Source organism: Bidens hawaiensis, unplaced genomic scaffold (genome assembly GCF_021521415.1).
Source record: "Bidens hawaiensis isolate Kalapana, Puna unplaced genomic scaffold, B.hawaiensis_p1.1 tig00096513_1, whole genome shotgun sequence".
Taxonomy (NCBI): Eukaryota; Viridiplantae; Streptophyta; class Magnoliopsida; order Asterales; family Asteraceae; genus Bidens; species Bidens hawaiensis.
Window position 1 is genome coordinate 1,923 of NW_027504578.1, and position 17,808 is coordinate 19,730.

Here is a 17,808-nt window from a genome sequence, read left to right on the forward strand (position 1 = left end):
TGGTAGCCGATGCGCTCAGCCGAAAACCCTGCCAACTTAACTGTATCTTGCCGCGCACCCAACTTCACTTCGCGCCGATTCAAAGCAACCTTGAATCGCGTATTCGTGACGCACAGCGCGCATCCATCAGTAATGGTAACCTTCGCGCCGAGTTAGCGTGTGGCGCGGAAGCACTCTTTGTCCCTAATCTGAGTGGAATTCTCTGCTATCTCAGTCGCATCTGGATCCCTTGTGATGAGGATCTTCGCGCTGATATCCTGAGTGAAGCGCACAAATCTCGATATTCTATTCACCCTGGCGCTGATAAGATGTACAAGGATTTGCGCATTACTTATTGGTGGCCTGGCATGAAAAAGGATATTGCTGTGTTCGTAGCTAGGTGCCTGACTTGTTCTAAAGTTAAAGCTGAACACCAACGCCCATCTGGTTTGCTCGAACAACCAGAAATTCCTACGTGGAAATGGGAAGGTATAGCGATGGACTTTATTACCAAGTTACCTTTGACAGCAAGCAAACATGATAGCATTTGGGTAATAGTGGATCGATTGACTAAATCTGCTCACTTTCTGCCCATTCGTGAAAACTACCGTGTTGAGCATCTCGCGCAGCTTTATGTCAAGGAAATTGTCTGCCGCCATGGTACTCCTTTGAGCATCATATCCGATCGCGATGGCCGTTTTATATCTCGCTTTTGGAAATCTCTCCAATCTGCACTAGGAACTCGCTTGGACATGAGTACGGCATATCATCCTCAGACTGACGGTCAGTCTGAGCGAACTATTCAAACTCTTGAGGATATGCTCCGATCTTGTGTTCTTGATTTTGGAGGTAATTGGGATTCACACCTGCCTTTGATTGAGTTCTCTTATAATAACAGCTATCATTCCAGTATCGGTATGGCCCCATTTGAAGCACTTTACGGTGGTAAGTGCCGCTCCCCGATTTGTTGGAGCGAAGTGGGTGAAACTCAAATCACAGGACCCGAACTTGTTCAAGAGACAACCGATAAAATCGCCAAGATCCGTGATCATCTGCTGACTGCCAGAAGCCGACAGAAGAGTTACGCAGATCGTAGGCGGAAGCCTCTCGAATTTCAAGTTGGTGATCTTGTTCTCCTCAAAGTGTCGCCTTGGAAAGGTGTTGTCCGCTTTGGGAAGAAAGGTAAGCTTGCTCCTCGATATGTTGGTCCATTCAAGATTCTCGCGCGTGTAGGAAAAGTTGCCTACAGACTTGACCTGCCGCCCGCGCTCAGTAATGTGCATCCAACGTTCCATGTATCCAATCTCAAGAAGTGTTTAGCTGACGAGAACCTTCACATTCCACTTGATGAAGTTCAAGTTGATGAAACTATGCATTTCGTTGAGAAGCCTGTTGAGATTATGGATCGCGAGGTAAAGCAAACCAAGCGCAGTCGTATCCCTATCGTGAAAGTTCGCTGGGAGTCCAAGCGCGGAGCCGAGTTTACATGGGAAAGGGAAGATCAAATGAAGATCAAGTACCCGCACCTGTTCTCTGCGCAACCTACTTCGAGATAAATTTCGGGACGAAATTTCTTAAAGTAGGGGAGACTGTGACATCTGCCCCGATCCGACCCGACCCAGGTACCCGTTTCTCTGACCCGATCTCTCTTTTATTATTTAATATTTATACTTATATTTTACTTTTAATAATAATATATATTTTCCTTCCCGCCTCTCTCTCTCTTTCTTTCCGCCGTCCCGTCCCTCTTCCTTCTCACTTTCCGCCTTCTTTTCCCTCTTGTCGCCGTCCCGCCCTTACGCCTTGTTTCCCTCTTTGCTTGTCCTTTGGTTCTTCCCGCCTAAGGATGTCTGCAGCTCCACGCGCCAGACTCCTTACATGGAAGCCTGCGTGAAGACATCTTGTTCCTGCGATGCGTGAAGAGAACTCTTCTCGCAGCGCGCTAAGAATGCATGTTCTTCCCGCAATGCGCTAAGAATGTATGTTCTTCCCGCGATGCGCTTAGAATTCTTGTTCTTCACGCAGCACGCTAAGGATTTGTGATTCTTCCCGCAGTGCGCTAAGGATTGTTGTGCCAGCCTTCGCGCTCGCGCACTCAGCCTTCCCGCGCTTAACCCTTGTATCTTCTGTTTAAATCTAGCCGTTTGCTTTTGTGTTGTCTTATCTTCTGTGCTGTTGACCTAACCTATCTAATGTCTGAATAGTTACTTTCGGCGCAGCATGCGTACCAACCCCCATTGGTTGGTAGAAAAAGTGACTGACATTATCTTTTGAGATCTGCTTTTGCCATGCTTGACCAGTACCTTTATCTGAACCGCCCATGCCTGTTACTGTTTCCCTGACAGCTTTATCTTGCCCCCTGCAGCTGCCATATCTTTTGATATCTTTTGCTTTTGGAATCTTTTACTTTTTGAGATCTTTTCCCCTTTTTCTAGGGATTGTGTTCCCTAGGGTTTCTCTATAAATAATAGTATTATTTTTCCTAACACATCACACACAAAACACTTAATCTCTCCTGTTCTCTTGCCCCTTGCTCTCTCTGCCGTCTTCCTCTCTGCCTCCGTCTTCCTCCTTGTTCTTCCTGCTTTTCCGGTAATATATATTGTAATTTACTTATTAATTATGCTAACTTATAATCAAGACTTAAAACAAATCATTAAAACAATAATCTTATTTATAGGTTAACTTGTGCTTGTTTAAAGTTGGTTCTTGCTTTATCTATCACCGCATCGTTTATCATGTGAGTTATCTCGTATCTAATCCCTTTTTATTTTAAATGCTTTGGGATGTTCATGTGTTCATACAAAACTTGAGTCTTAAACTTGTTTATGAACTTTAGTCGCGCAGTATCCCATGTGTTGAGGACGTTTACTTGGCTGTTTATTTGTATGTGTGTATCATTAACCGCTTTGTTCGGCCTATTCCGCAGTTCCGTTGGTACCATTAGTTGAACACGGGAGACCTATCGTTTACGGTTTTCTTTGTTTACACTTGCACAGATGTTTTCTCGTTTTTATGCTCAATTGGGAGCATGGATTGAACTATGATCTATGAACTATCTTAGGCTTGATCACAATCTGATTACACCCTTGTTAAACTCTAGACATACACGTGTTGCGCGCAGATTTACTGTGATTATCTATGATTATCTATTAAACTTGATTTCTCACCAACACGCAAGTGTTTGACGTTTATTTTAACACATGTTCAGGTTTGCAGTAGCTGTTTTGGAGCTTGTGGACACGTAGGACGTTTTTACTTTTGGACCTAGAATTAAAATGTATCAAGACAAGTTCATGTTGTTTGAATGTTATAATTTATAATATATTGATTTATGTTTGATTTATGTTCTTTATTTTCCCTGCTGCGCGTGCGCGATAAAATGTGTATTAATAAATATTGACACCAATAGTGTCGCGAGTAATGAAGCAATATGTGGCGCCCCGATGTATAATCCGCCTTTGGTCGGGGTGTTACACTTCATCACTCGCTTCAACTCAAAGAAGCTAAGTTTGGGCAATATCAGCGAAGATCTTGTTCGCCCTGCCTTCATCCAGGGCGCGCATGACCCAGAGCTCATCCGCACCCTAACGAGTAAAGATGGCATGCCATCCACATGGGATGCCATCATGACAGCAGCAAAACGCTATGCGGAAACGGAGAAGCAACTGGGTAGAGATCTCCCCCAGAGCACAAACCTCTACACTCAAAAAACGAGAGAAGACAACGTCCTCACCGCCCGATTAAATAAAAAGCGGAAGCTAGGCATTTGGCAGTCAAGGGTAAACTTTGACACCTCATCCGGCTTGCAACATCGATTGGGCGGAAGGGATAATGTACATCCGCACCGGAACTCCAGATGGACGCCACTCACCAAGAGCGTCACTGAGATATTCGCTACTGAAGAGCTCCCGTGGCCAAAGCCTCCAATAATCCGACATCGTCACGATGCTGATCGGAGCAAATACTGTGACTTTCACAAGACAAAAGGCCACAACACTGAAGAATGCACAGACGTAAAAGACATGGTTGAAGCATTCGTCAGAGATGGGACGCTCACGCACCTCGTGGCGCAATAAAGGCTGAGCAGGCGGGTGCGTGTAGAACCCCAGCTGGGGAAAACACGAATCAAAATTCCAGCTTCAATATCGAGACTACATGCTGCGTAAAGAACGAGATCCCGAACCAGGTGCGTATCGGCTCGATGGCACTCCCATCCCAACGTGGAAGGGAGCTCATTCACACAGTTTGCATGTAAATCAATTCCAATTTGTAAAGAAAAGGCCAAGAGCCACTTCTAATGGAAATGATTCTCTTTAAGAACATCGAAGCTGATGATTTTACATTTATACTTTTCTGAACACTAATATGCCGGTTTTCACCGCATAATTACGTGAAGTCATTGCGTGGGAAGACGGTCCTACCCGCACGAACCCAATAACGTGACAAACCTTCACGCAGGTCAGTTGAAAGGGAAAAAAGTTCAGCACCCAAAAATGAAAGTTCCGGTCTATCCGCACCAATCATAACGAGGAAACTGAATAAAAACCTATCAACAACCGCGCGTCGAACGGTTAAACTATGCAACACTGGTGACGGCACACATTACGTGAAGTCGTTGCGTGGGAAGGCGGTCCTACCCGCACGAACCCAATAACGTGGCAAACCTTCACGCAGGTCAGTTGAAGGGGAAGAGTTCAATTATCCCATTAAATGAAAGTGCCGGTCTATCCGCATGAATCATTAAAGGAAACTGAACACTAACCTATTGACAACCGCGCGTCGAACGGTTCAAAACAATTCTTAAAAAGGATGAGGAAAACCTACACGCAGGTCAGATAAGGGTAAAGTTTTGCCATCCTACTAAGTGCAAGTGACGGTTCTACCCGCACAATCACGAAAGAGGAAGCAAAACTTCACACCTATTATCAACCACGTTCAAAGGTTAACTTATCCTCAAAGGATGAGGAAAACCTACACGCAGGTCAGATAAGGGTAAAGTTTTGCCATCCTACTAAGTGCAAGTGACGGTTCTACCCGCAAAATCACGAAAGAGGAAGCAAAACTTTAACCCATTATCAACCACGTTCAACAGGTTAACTTATTCTAAACACTTGGAAAATTGCTAATTTAAACTAAGTATGCAAGTCATAAGTTTATAAAGCAAGGAACCCAAAGAAGGAAATAACAATCTTATACGCAAAAAGATTTATATTTCACAAATGAATTATTACAAGAATGGCCGGGTAATTACCCGCCTACGAAAAGAAAAATAAATACATCCGTACAAGACTATCCTAGCAATGGGAAGGGATCTTCAGGATCAAGCCTCAGGGCCGCCTCCACTTGGACCCGCTCCATCAGAAGAATGAGGCGGTTCGAGGAAGGCTTTAAGGACAGCTAACCCATCATCAGCAGCAGCTACTTGGTTCACCTTCTCCACCACTGGATGCGGGAAGGCGGCGTATTGATTTACTGCCTGGTCATATATGGCTTCAGTATCAACATTGTACAAAGGGAAGTTGGAAGGCGGGAAGCCTTTCTCAACGAACCCTAGACCAAGCAGGAAGCCAGCCCGTTCCCCATCCTCGTGAGAAGCATTGAGGGCTGCACTCATAGCATCGTCGTAGGATGTCTCTGAGAAGACCCGATGCACAACCTACAAAGAAAATACAAGTGTCAAACACCTTTTCTATGAACAAAGGAAAGCGTAAAGACATGAAAGCTTACCTGAGGCAACGCTTCTCGAAGAAGCCATTCCTTGGCAACCAGGGCTTGGGTGCAGGTACGTTCGGCTTCGCTTTTATTGAGGTTGGCAAGTTGCACTTCCTTTGCAGCAGCCTCTTCAACGCCCTTAAGCTTCCGCTCGGTGTGGTCAAGCACGCCCCTCTGGTCCAGGATCTCTTGGAGCTTCTTGGCATCTTCCATGGCCAAGGCATCATGAGCACGTTGGAGAGCCTCTAATTTGGCCTTGAGCTCCTCGTTCTCCACGCGTAAAGGCTCAGCAACGGCCTCAGCCTTGGTGGCCCTCTCAGTTGCGTTCCTTGAAGTCTCCTTAGCCAGCCGAAGCTGTTCGTTAACAGCTTGGGCAGCCTTGGAGCGGGCCTCGAGTCGCGCTTGAACTTCAACCTCGAGGGCCTTGAAGGCCTTCTCCTTCTCCGCAGCAGCTGCGGCCAACCGTTGGTTCTCCTCCCGAAGAGCCCGCGCCTGAGATACGTCCTTTGCGCGAGCTGCTTTCAACTTGTCGTTTTCACGACAAAGCAGCTCGACGCGCGGCTGCATCCGGGCTTGGAGAACCCGAAGCTCATTGGTTAGCCTACCCTCCTGGTAGCTAGCCATGGCTTCCCCCAACGCACCATGGGGAGCAGCGTGGCGAGCCCATTCCACGCACTCCACAGGGGTGCGAAGGGTTGTTCCTCGGCGTATGTTCCATCGTGGAACATACACTTCATTGGAATCCGACACTGCAAAAAACAAAAAAGCAGTTAGGAAAAGATGATAAAAATAAAAGTGAAAAAGGGCCAAAGGAACCCTACGCACCTGTAGGGTCTATAACAGGCCGATAGCCGCCGAACCCATCACCTGAACCCAAAGGAAACCCATCCAAAAGGTCAGGCAGATGGGAAGGTGGCAAGGATTGGCGAGTACTCCCATACGTACCTGATGAGCCGGCCGTCGGTGCCGGTGGCGGGGGCATGGTGGCAGCCGCCGCAGTCGCTGCCGCAGAATCCGCAGCAATCGTAACCAATAATTTATATATAGTAAATTTATATATATATATATATATATATATATATAATAGTAAATTTACGAACCAATAATTTTATATCAAAACCATATTTAAAAAATACGTTTTTTAAGCTCCGTTTTTATTAAAATTTATATCAGAATGTTCTAAAAAAAGAACTAAACAATATTGTGTTCGTATATATATTTTTAAAATGTTAAATGTTACAAATTATTTCACTAAAATTAAATATATAATACATAAATTGTTAGAAAAGAAAAAAGAAGGTTACAAACTAGGTTATGACAACAAACTCGATTTATGAGAGGTTGTCAAAATAAATTGTTTTTATATTTCCTTTTAAATCAACATGGCAACCCAAAAAGTATTGGATCACCAATAAAAGTGGTATAACAAATTAAAGCGTGACTGAGGACATTTGATGGAGGCCATAAAGGAAGGTTGAGTCGGCTTTTGTTTAGACGTTAAAATCATCAAAATGACGTTTTTATTTTTTAATTTACATAAACCTAGACATAAATTTCAGCTTTGTCGAGTGTAAACGATATATTTATAAGTATCAAACTATTATAATTTGACTTGTTTTTAACAAATATTTAAACATGTGCGTTGCAACGGAGAATGCTAAATGCATTACATGTTCAAAAGCTATCACGCTTTGCTGCAGGAACACGACGAGAACTTAATAGGTACATGTTCTGTTTATTATGGTAAACGATTTTTGACAAAAGTTGAAAATTTAAAAGTTTCTAAAATTTGTATGGCCAACTATGAAAGTCTAAAAGTTTTGTTATAAAAGTGTAAAATGTTTATTGTCAAAGTTGAAAGACTAATTGTTTTATGGAAAAACTTTATGTTACCAATGTTGAGGGGACCGGCAAAGCTTCAATCAATTCCTGTTAGTATCGACGCTAGGAAATTCACAACAAAAATTTAGTAGATGCTGAAACTTTGGTGTAAAAGATTCAAAGGAGGCTAAAGTCTGCTACCAAAGTTTTTAATCATAGTTGATGGGCTATATGCAAATGACAAAAGTTAAAGAGGCTATAACTTAGCGATCAAAATGTAAATGAAAAGGTTCAAAGGCTAAGAAAGATAAAATTTGTTTATCAAAGTTGAGGAGCCTAACATGTAAAAGTTTTGAAGCTTTGTTGGTCAAAATCCAAAAATTACTACTTCATATGTTTTTTAATATATATTAATTTTGTGTAAAATTTAACTATTTGAACTTTTCATACAACTTTGAAATTTCTTAATCCTGCTATTAAGTTCTCATTTTAGAGGTGGAAACGCCCCCCTACACCGCCTCACCCCCTTAGTTTTTGGTTAAAATGTTGTGTATACAATGAGTCGGGGGTGGTTGTCCATTCACATTTTTTTTTGTGTTTTGATTGTTTTATTTATATTAAAAAATTGAAAAACGTAACTCTTATGTAATAACTGAAAGTGGGTTATGGGGCATTTACCACAACATCAGCTTTTGCAAAACTAGTCATTGTTAATCGGAACGTCGCGTGTCACAAAACTTCCGTATGTGTTTAGTTATCACCACACACGGTCTTAACTATAGTCTTTAATAAAAATATTTGCAACTCCACTTTTCCCATGTAAGACTTTGCCCTTTTGATCTATTATGTACCTAAAGAAATCCCAAAGATTTGATCTACACGATCACGGTTCGAAGTTGAGTTGGTTTCCTATGAAACACCATGTCGTTCTTCACCTTCCAAATGCATCAAATCGTAATGAGGCAAACAACATGGAACATATTTGTTTTCTTTTTTTGGTACCCGCGAGCATTTATATAGTTCTAACAAATCCCGAGTACAAAAGGCGAATACATATGTCACCTTATGCCATTGATAAATAGGTTGCCACACCACCTGAACAAAACTACAAGAAACCGAAAGATGTTCTGCCGATTCAAACTCTTCACCCAAATCGGACAATGGTGGATTGAAAAATAACGTTGCGTTTTAGCAATGCGAAAAGTGATGGAATTATTTCCATTTCAGCCCTCAACGCAACATCCCAACCTTTTTTAGCGCACAACTATTCCGTTGAAACAAATAACCCGACTCGTTTTGAAGCTCGTTTCGCTTCCTATCTTTTAGGCTCCTGACCGAGAATCCACCATGAACATCTAATGCCCATTCTCAGCTGTCCATACACGGCTGTAATCTCAGATGTTGGCAAGCTAGGAGAAGGTTTCTAAGTTCACCCAATTCATCCCCTACATCTGGAGGTATCGGGTACGATAATTTAGCCGAAATTATATACACATATAAATAAATGGTAAGATTAAAATATAAAGTACAACAAAATAAGAATGGTGAGAAAGAATATAATTCAGTAGTCTTAAATTTGGATGGTGGAGGTTATTTTAAGAATAAAAATTGATGAGAATGACATTAAGGTAATAACTCCACTTATGATGACTTTCTCTCTTCAAATGCAAGGCCCATGTCAATTCCTCCATCATTTTAGAACGTCAATAACTTTTTCATGCGACATTTTTTTAAAAATCACAATAACAACAAGCGTTTTTTATCTTTAATATGAATATCATATAGTTATATAAAAATAAAAAAAAATTAGTGGGCTTTTTATATTGTGTTATTTGGTTGTTCATTGTGTTTTTTAATTGGGTTTTTCTATGCATTGTGTTATTTATTTTGGTCATTGTGCTTTTCAATTGATACTCATATTAAAGATAAAAATTAAAATAAAGATTACATCATTGTGTTTTTGTGCTCTAACATTTATCTTTCTACTTATCATTGTACTTTAGTCATTGTGTAATACGTTTATTGTCTTTTGTCCAGAATTGAAATGTGGCATTCACTTGATTTGAGAAAAATAATATTATGTTCATTATGTATTAGGTTCAAATCACTGTGTAATATGTAGTTTCTATTGTGTTTTACATTTAAGGCCGTTGTGTTATATGTATTCACCATTTTGTCTTACGTTCTAGGTCATTGTGTTATATGCATTCATCATTGCGTTTTACATTTCAGGTTATTGTGTAATGTGTATTCATCATTGTGTTTTATGTATTAGATAATTTGTTGGTATTTTCCATTATATTTACATACTATTATTACACAACGATGTTATTGGCATTTAAAAAACACATGATGAGTTGAAAGACAGAATGACGAAAAAAACACAATGATAAACAAAAAAAAACACAATGACGAAAAAAAGACATAATGGTAAGCAAAAATACACAATGACGTAAATTTTGTTTTTTTATATAACAAAATCATACTCATATTAAAGATAAAAAAACGTTTGTTATTATGGTGAGTTTTTATTTTTTTTAAATATCATATAAAAAAAATTATAGACGTTTTTAAAAGACAGGGAATAAATATGTAACTTGCATGTGGAGAGAGAAATGTGTACTATTACTTTTATACCATTTTTCATTTGATCCCTCTTGACGTATGCCAATTAATTATGACTCTCATACTTCATATTTTTGTTGGTATTTGTAGATTAACTTAACCCTATAAATAAATTAATTTATTATTAATGATTTCAGATTTTATCAAATCGGTTTTTCATTCGTTATTCAAACATAGAATATATTTGAAACTTAAAACTACATAAACTTATAAAAACGATTAATATAAATAAAATTACAATATATTTATATATATTAAGGGTTAATCCTAATAGTTCAAACATTGAAGAACTGAATGTATAGTTAAATTGAGAAAAAAAGAAGGTCAAAGTATTTGTAGAGACAAATCAAAAGAAAGAAAAGAGATAATGGTAGAGTTAAGAGATAAAAATAGAGTTCATTTATTAGTTGTTCATATTATTAGTAATTAGGGTTAAAAGTATAATACAACTTATCTACTACTATAATAAAATTACTACTCATTTATACCATTTGTCACTCTCTCAGTAATTCTCATATATTTTAAACTCTTTTTTTTTAAATATGGATGTCATTACCCCCACCCAATTAATTTTATCCAAATAAATAACCCGGTTTGTTTTTATTCAAACACAATCACAACCCTAGGTATGCTCTATCCAAATAAAATATGCTGTAGTAGTATAGTTAGATATATATATATATATATCTATATATATAAGTAGTTTTTTTTTACTATTTTCCATTTCTACATTTCATCCTTTCGCATGAGTTATGCTGTTATTTTTGTATCATTTCAATTTTATCGGATGCCAAAGTAATACTAAAAGCAAAAAATATATATATATAAAAAATGAAAATTCTCGCATTATAATATTTCGATTGTTAAAAACCTATTTAAAGGTGAATGCAAAATCAAAATTCTAGTGGGACCATAGTTAAAAAAACCCTAGTTCCACTACTGGCCTCAAATGTTTTTAAAATCCCAGCACCTCATCTCTCAAAGTTTTATTTAGAAGTCCGACACTGATTGATAAATAAAAATTCATTATTTAATTAAATTAAAAAGTCCATCTTAGATAAAAAGCTCAGCTTGTTGAGGGTTTTGAAAATTGAATAAGGTAAAACAAAAAGACAGAACACAATGCCCAGGGGCGTCAACATTCGACCAACGACAATTTTATCCGACGGTTTGCTACTCAGTGAATCACCTGCTGCTATCGTCTCACCGTTGATTTTACTGGTTACAACCGCAACCATTTGTTTATCGGATATTGAAGCTAGCATTGGTACTTTTACTGATTGCAACTTATCAAGAGAGCTTTATGTAGTCAAATAGGTGAAGAGTATTTAAACAATGATCCAGTTTATGCGGTCGAAAGATAAATAGTTGATTACATAACATAAGACGATGTAATAGCTATATTTCAAGCTTTTAAATGCCGGAGAGTAGAAATCTGTTAGGTACATGTTTAACTTTATGTATTATGGTGTTTTTATAACGTATGCTAAAAAAAATTTACGCTACCCCTGGAATTATTGTCTAGATCCGCCACTGTACGGAATATATTATCTGAAAGTGGCCACACGATTCAGCAAGTTATACAAAATCTACAATTCTTTACGCTGTCAGAACCAAATTCTTTTGTTTAGCTCCAAATTCTTTCCCTTCATACTATTTCAATAATGATGATCATATACCGTTAGTTTAATATTCTTTATTAAGAAACCAATGTAGTGTTTATTTTGATTTCTATAAGATGATAGATATCATGAAGCATATATCCACTTAAAGTCATCATATATGTAAAGATTTTATCACAATATGTGATACTGTCCAAACTATGTTTTGAGTATCTATAAATAAAAAAAAATGCTAGAAACTTAAATCTCATCATACAAAACCCCCCAAAACGTTATTAAAACTGTTGCCAAAGTTGCCAAATACCATGTAGATAACTTAGATTGTGTGCACAAAATACATTATATACTCAAAATCACATTTTAAACAAGAAATCTGAACCGTGTGATCACTTTTGTAACAACAAAATATAGATAACTTAGATTGTGTGCACAAAATACATTATATACTCAAAATCACATTTTAAACAAGAAATCTGAACCGTGTGATCACTTTTGTAACAACAAAATATAACATTAATTTTAATTATTAAATAAACGTTGAATCAAAAGCCCCGTAATCAAAGCCCAGGACCTAGAAAAAAAGCTACATTGAGTCAGAAGCCCAATATTCAATCCGACAAAAAGAAAGCTGCATTAAATCAAAATCCTATGGAAAATTGGATTTCAATAATCCAAACTATCTAAGTATTGGCCAATATTAATCCCAACTAACAATGTAACCAGTGACAATCTAAACTTTCAACTTTGTTACCAATAACAATCCCGCACTAACGGATTGTTAACTCCGTTTACTTTTAGTTACAAAAATAATCCATATAGTTTAGAGATATTACAAATTTGATTAAAAAAATAATTTAACCTTTAATGAGTAATCCCTCTATATTTCCTTCAGTGACCACAACCACCAACAGCAACAATCACCGGCCACCACCACCGCCATGTACCACCATCCCACCAGAACCATTGTGTACCACCATCTTTGTTTTATTTCCTTTGCTTGAACCACCGTGCACCACCCCCCAACCAATAAAATCAACCACCGATGAACCGATTTTAAGGTGAAGGAGGCGATTTTCAGCTTTGTGAAACATAAATCCAGATGAAGAGGAAGCTGATTGGCTGGAATCGCTGGTTTTATACCACGTAACCGGAATTGTTACTTCTCCATGGGGAAAAATTGAACCAATCATTCGAGGTGGCGAAGAAAGCGGCGGACGCGGCGGCGGCGCTTAAAGGGGGTTGCGTGAAATCGTTGCAGGAGGAAGAACATTGTGTTTCCACTCAAGTTAATTTTGATTTGTTTTTTCTGGTTACATGATGATTAGTTTTGTAATTTGTTTTGTTAATCACAATCTTATGTTACAGATCAGAATTGTGTGATTGTGTTGCGATATCATTGGGGTGGTGCACATGATTCAGACAAGAAAGAAAGAAAATGAAGATGGTTCATGGTGGTGTAGGTGGGATGGTGGTGACCGATGGTGTTCTTAGCCGGTGATGGTTGCGGCCGGATGGCCGGTGATTGTGGTCGCCGGAAATACACAAGGATTAATAACTCAATAACTCATTGAAGATTAAAGTGTTTTTTTTTTTAATTAAATTTGTAATCTCTCTAAACTATATGGACTATTTTTGTAACTAAAAATAAACGGAGTTAGCAATTCGTTAGTGCGAGATTGTTATTGGTAACAAAGTTGAAAGTTGGAATTGCTACTGGTTAAATTGTTAGTTGGGATTAATATTGACCAATACTTGATAGTTTGGATTATTGAAATCCAATTTTCCAAATCCTAATAATCGTGTTCTAACTTCACGGTCAATTTACTCATGAAATCAAAACTATATATATACAACACATGCACATGCACATGCACATGCACATGCACATGCACATGCACATGCACATGCACATGCACGTAAGTCTCTAATATCTTTGTATAATGATGTGATATAAATAGGGGCATAAACGAGCCGAGCTGCTCGTGAGTTACTCGAGATCAAATTAATAAAAAACTCGAAACAATTTGATCTTTTTCGAGCTTGAACCGAGCCCGACCTCAAGCACTGTATGAAAAGGTTGTTTAGGCTCGTCGATTCTTAACGAGCCTAGTGAATTTTTAAGTTTCACCGCTTTTAGACATCAACATATTAATTTCATGCGGCATAGCTGAGCTTTCGCTCATTTAGTATACCACACTATTTGTAATATAGCAATAATTAAAAACATATATAAATTAAATATTAAAGAATAAACGAATTAAGACTAAGTTTAATAAAAACAAGTTTCAACTCAACACAAGCTAAGCTCGAGCATGACTCATTTAGACCCGCCCCACCCATAATTCCACATAGCTTAAATTTCACTAAACATTTCATGCATTTCTATCATATTGGTTATTTTAGGCATGGGTTATTCACACACCCTTGACCTATCCACACACCCTTTAACGTGAGGTTTCATACGATCGTATAAACCTATACGATCGTATGTAGGGTGTGTGGATAACCAAAGAGTATACAAATAACACATCTCTTATTTTATTTTAAGGGCGCGTTCGTTTCGCTGACTTTTTTTAAAGGATTTGAAATTGGAATTGTAATTGGAATGGAATGGAATGGAATGTTTGAGAATCCCTATCATGTGTTTGGTTGGTTAATATGTGTTGGAATTGGAATTGGTTTCGAGCTGACACGAGTTTTCGCACTGGACGGGTTGGGTTTCGGTTTCCTTTGTTTCTTTTTGATCGGTTTCGGAGCACTAGACGGGTTGGGTTTCGGTTTCTTTTGTTTGTTTTTGGTCGGTTACGGATTCGTTTTCGGCCTTTTGTTTCGTTGTGGTCGGATTCATTTCTGTTCGGTTTCAGTTTTTTTGTTTCGTTTTTATCGATTTTTTCAGTTTACATCAATTCGGTCCAGTTTTGGTTTGTGTTTCGTTTTCGTCGACTTTCGGTTTCGGTTCATTTCTCGTTTTTTTAAGGACGAGGGCAAAGACGGAAACGTTTTAGTTTTTACATTTTTCGATTTTTATTTATATTTTGAGTTATGATTTTTATATTAATATTTTTGAATCTTTTTTGAAGGGTTTTTATTGTTAATAAGAAAATCCTTAACAATCCTTTAAAATAGGTGGGATTTAAAATCCCATGAAATGTGAGATTTGATAGGATTTAGTTTTCATTCATATTCTTTCATTTAATGAAACGAACATATCAATTCGTGGGATTTAAAATTTCATTCTTTAGAATTCTTTTCAAATCTTTGAAACAAACAGGACCTAAGTGGGCCCCAGTGTAACAGATTTTCCCGCTTAAAATCCTTATTAAGCACATTTTAACGTGAATTTTGAGTGACATATAACCGCCATCCTCAACAACCTACACCACCAATATTCTTCAATGGCGGTCAAACCGTCGCTGATTTTTCCGGCAGCACTCTCTCTCCTACTAACTATCCTTCCTTTCACGATCGCGCTCCCACCGGAATCCATCGCCAACGCCGCCGAAACTCTCTCCGACTCCGGCTACGTCGCCATGTCCTTAACCCTAAACCTCATCTCCACCTCCTTACTCTCTCAAAGTCAAACCACCTCCGCCACAATATTCACCCCACCGGACTCCGTCTTCACTAACTCCGGCCAACCTCCACTCTCTCTCCTCCAACTCCACATCTCACCGTTACTCTTCTCCTTATCCAGTCTCCGTTCACTCCTTCCTGGCACCAGAATCCCCACACTGTCCTCCGGTAACGACCTAACTGTCACCACGTCATCGTTCTCCGATCAGGTTTCCATAAACAACGTCAACGTTATTGGATCACCGATTTTCGACGACGGATTGCTGATTGTTTTCGGAATCGAGAGCTTCTTCAATTCGGATCCAAAAGTCTCCAACGGCACCGTACAAATTGATCGTTTCGACAGTTGCGACGCATCGCACGGAAGCGATACAAATTTCTCGTTTCATAACGCAGGTAGTGAGACTGAAAACTTCTTCCATACAGATTAATTCCGAACATTTAATTAGTCTCCAACGATTCCGTACAAATCGATAGTTCCAATGATTGTGATGGCTCGAGGTGCAAATTAGCCGAGCCGTTCGCGAGCTATTCGAGCTTGGATCGATAGAAAGCTCGAAACAAGCCGAGCTTTAAAAAAGCTCCTTTAGCGTTAACGAGCCTTATGTGATTTATGTCTTATATCTTTTGAACTTCTATGCATTAATTTCCACTCCACAACCAATTGCTTGAACTGAGTTTTGGTCGTTTTAGGTACTACACGAGCTAGAGCCGAGCTTAGGCTCGTTTAAAGTTTTTTTCCCAAAAATAAATAAAAATAATTAAAAGCGTATATAAATTTATTATTTCGATGAATCGTACCGCTCGAGACACAAACGAGCCGAGCTACTCGCGAGATACTTGAGCTCGGATCAGTTAAAACTCATTTAGTTATCGATCCCAAGCTCGAGACTTGTATGAGAAGCTCGTTTAGGCTCGTCAAGCGTTAATGAGTCTTATGCATTTCTATACATGTTTCATATTTGTATTAATTTCCACTGCAAGGCCGAGCTTGAGCCTAGCTTTGGCTCATTTAAAGTTTTTTCCCATGATAAATAAAAATAATTAAAAACGCATATAAGTTAATTAATAAATAATAAGCTAGTCGAGCCCAAACTTGAAAAGCAAATCATGAGCTCAAATAATAAGCTAGTCGAGCCCAAGCTTGAAAAAGCAAATCACGAGCTGAGCTCAAAACGATCCAAACTTGAGCTCGAGCTCACATAAATCAAAACGCCGGTTTACACGAAAGTGATAAAAATTTGTCGTTTAATAATGCAGGTAACGTGTTAATCTCTAGAGGATACTCTGTAATCGCTTCATTTCTAAATCTACAACTGCTGGGGATAGTACGTCGGCCTAGTTTGACGGTTTTCGCTCCTGTTGATGACGTCATGGTGGATTATTCAGACCGGTTTCCTGATTACCCCTCTCTGTTTCTACGGCACGTATTACCTTGTAAAATCTCATGGAGAGAGCTGGATAACATTGAGAACGGAACGGAATTGAGTACGTATTTGAACGGATTTAGAATCAGAGTTACGAGATCCGGTGCTACGTTGATGGTGAATGAGGTTCCTATTGCGTTTCCGGATATGTATTACAGTGATTGGCTTGTGATTCATGGTGTTTCTGAGGCTCTTTCTGTTCCGGAACTAGATGATGACGTGGACCATGATGATGATGATTCTGATGGTGGTTTTTCTGATGCTATTCCGTCCAGTAATGATACAAAGGTGATGAGTGTTCATGCTGCTTCATCTCGTACTGAATTTTAGGTTATAGAGATGAGAGATCCTGCAACTGATCTGAAGCTAAGCTGTAAGGTAATTAGATTTACTGTTTATCTTCGTTTTTTTTGCTATGAAATAGAACTTTGTGGACTAATTTGATTCAGATAAAATTCATAGACTTGTATAATCAAATTTAAAATGAAGATAGAATTGCAAATGTTTGAGGCATGTGCTGTAAAAATCCGGATTAATAGCTAGCCGGTACTCTATCGATGCGATTTCAGGCTTTCAATTAATCAGACTCATTAATCGGTAGTTTTGTCAAACTTGGTTAAATCGGTTAAATCTAGAGGTACAAACGAGCCGAGCAGCTCGCGAGCTACTTGAGCTAGGATCGACAAAAATTTTCGTAACAATCCAAGATTTTCAACCCGAATCCGAGCCTCAAATAAAGCTGTTTTAGTTATCAAGCCTGCGCTCGAGCCTAATGAACCTTCTGTATTTTTAAGTTTGGCCTCTTTTGAACTTCTGTGCATTAATTTTAGACTGCATAGTTGAGCTCGAGCTGAGCCTAGGCTCGTTTAAGAATTTTCTCAAAATATGTAAAACTAATTAAGTACATATATAAATTAATTAATAAATAATAAACCTTTTGAGTATGAGCCTAGCCCGAGCTTGAGAAACAACTCATGAGCCGAGTTTGAGCTCTAAAAAAAGATTCAAGCTGAACGTGAGCTCTCATAAGTCAAAATGAGCCGAGC

General features: G+C 38.7%; 1 protein-coding gene across 1 annotated transcript; it reads left to right on the plus strand.

Moving 5' to 3' along the window:
- The first annotated feature begins 15,157 nt into the window (after nt 1-15,157).
- Nucleotides 15,158-17,097, plus strand: LOC143608072 (putative fasciclin-like arabinogalactan protein 20). The gene is made up of 2 exons (XM_077083272.1): nt 15,158-15,704; nt 16,566-17,097. The coding sequence occupies exons 1-2, from the start codon at nt 15,158-15,160 to the stop codon at nt 17,090-17,092; spliced, it is 1,074 nt and encodes a 357-aa protein (XP_076939387.1). The 3' UTR covers nt 17,093-17,097.
- Nucleotides 17,098-17,808: the final 711 nt, after the last annotated feature.

What these genes read in the sequence shown, in the direction of transcription:
- LOC143608072 (XM_077083272.1), top strand. Translation starts at nt 15,158, where the DNA reads ATGGCGGTCAAACCGTCGCTGATTTTTCCGGCAGCACTCTCTCTCCTA. An exon ending in CGACGCATCGCACGGAAGCG is followed by an intron (nt 15,705 to 16,565) that starts ATACAAATTTCT and finishes GTTTACACGAAA; the next exon opens with GTGATAAAAATTTGTCGTTT.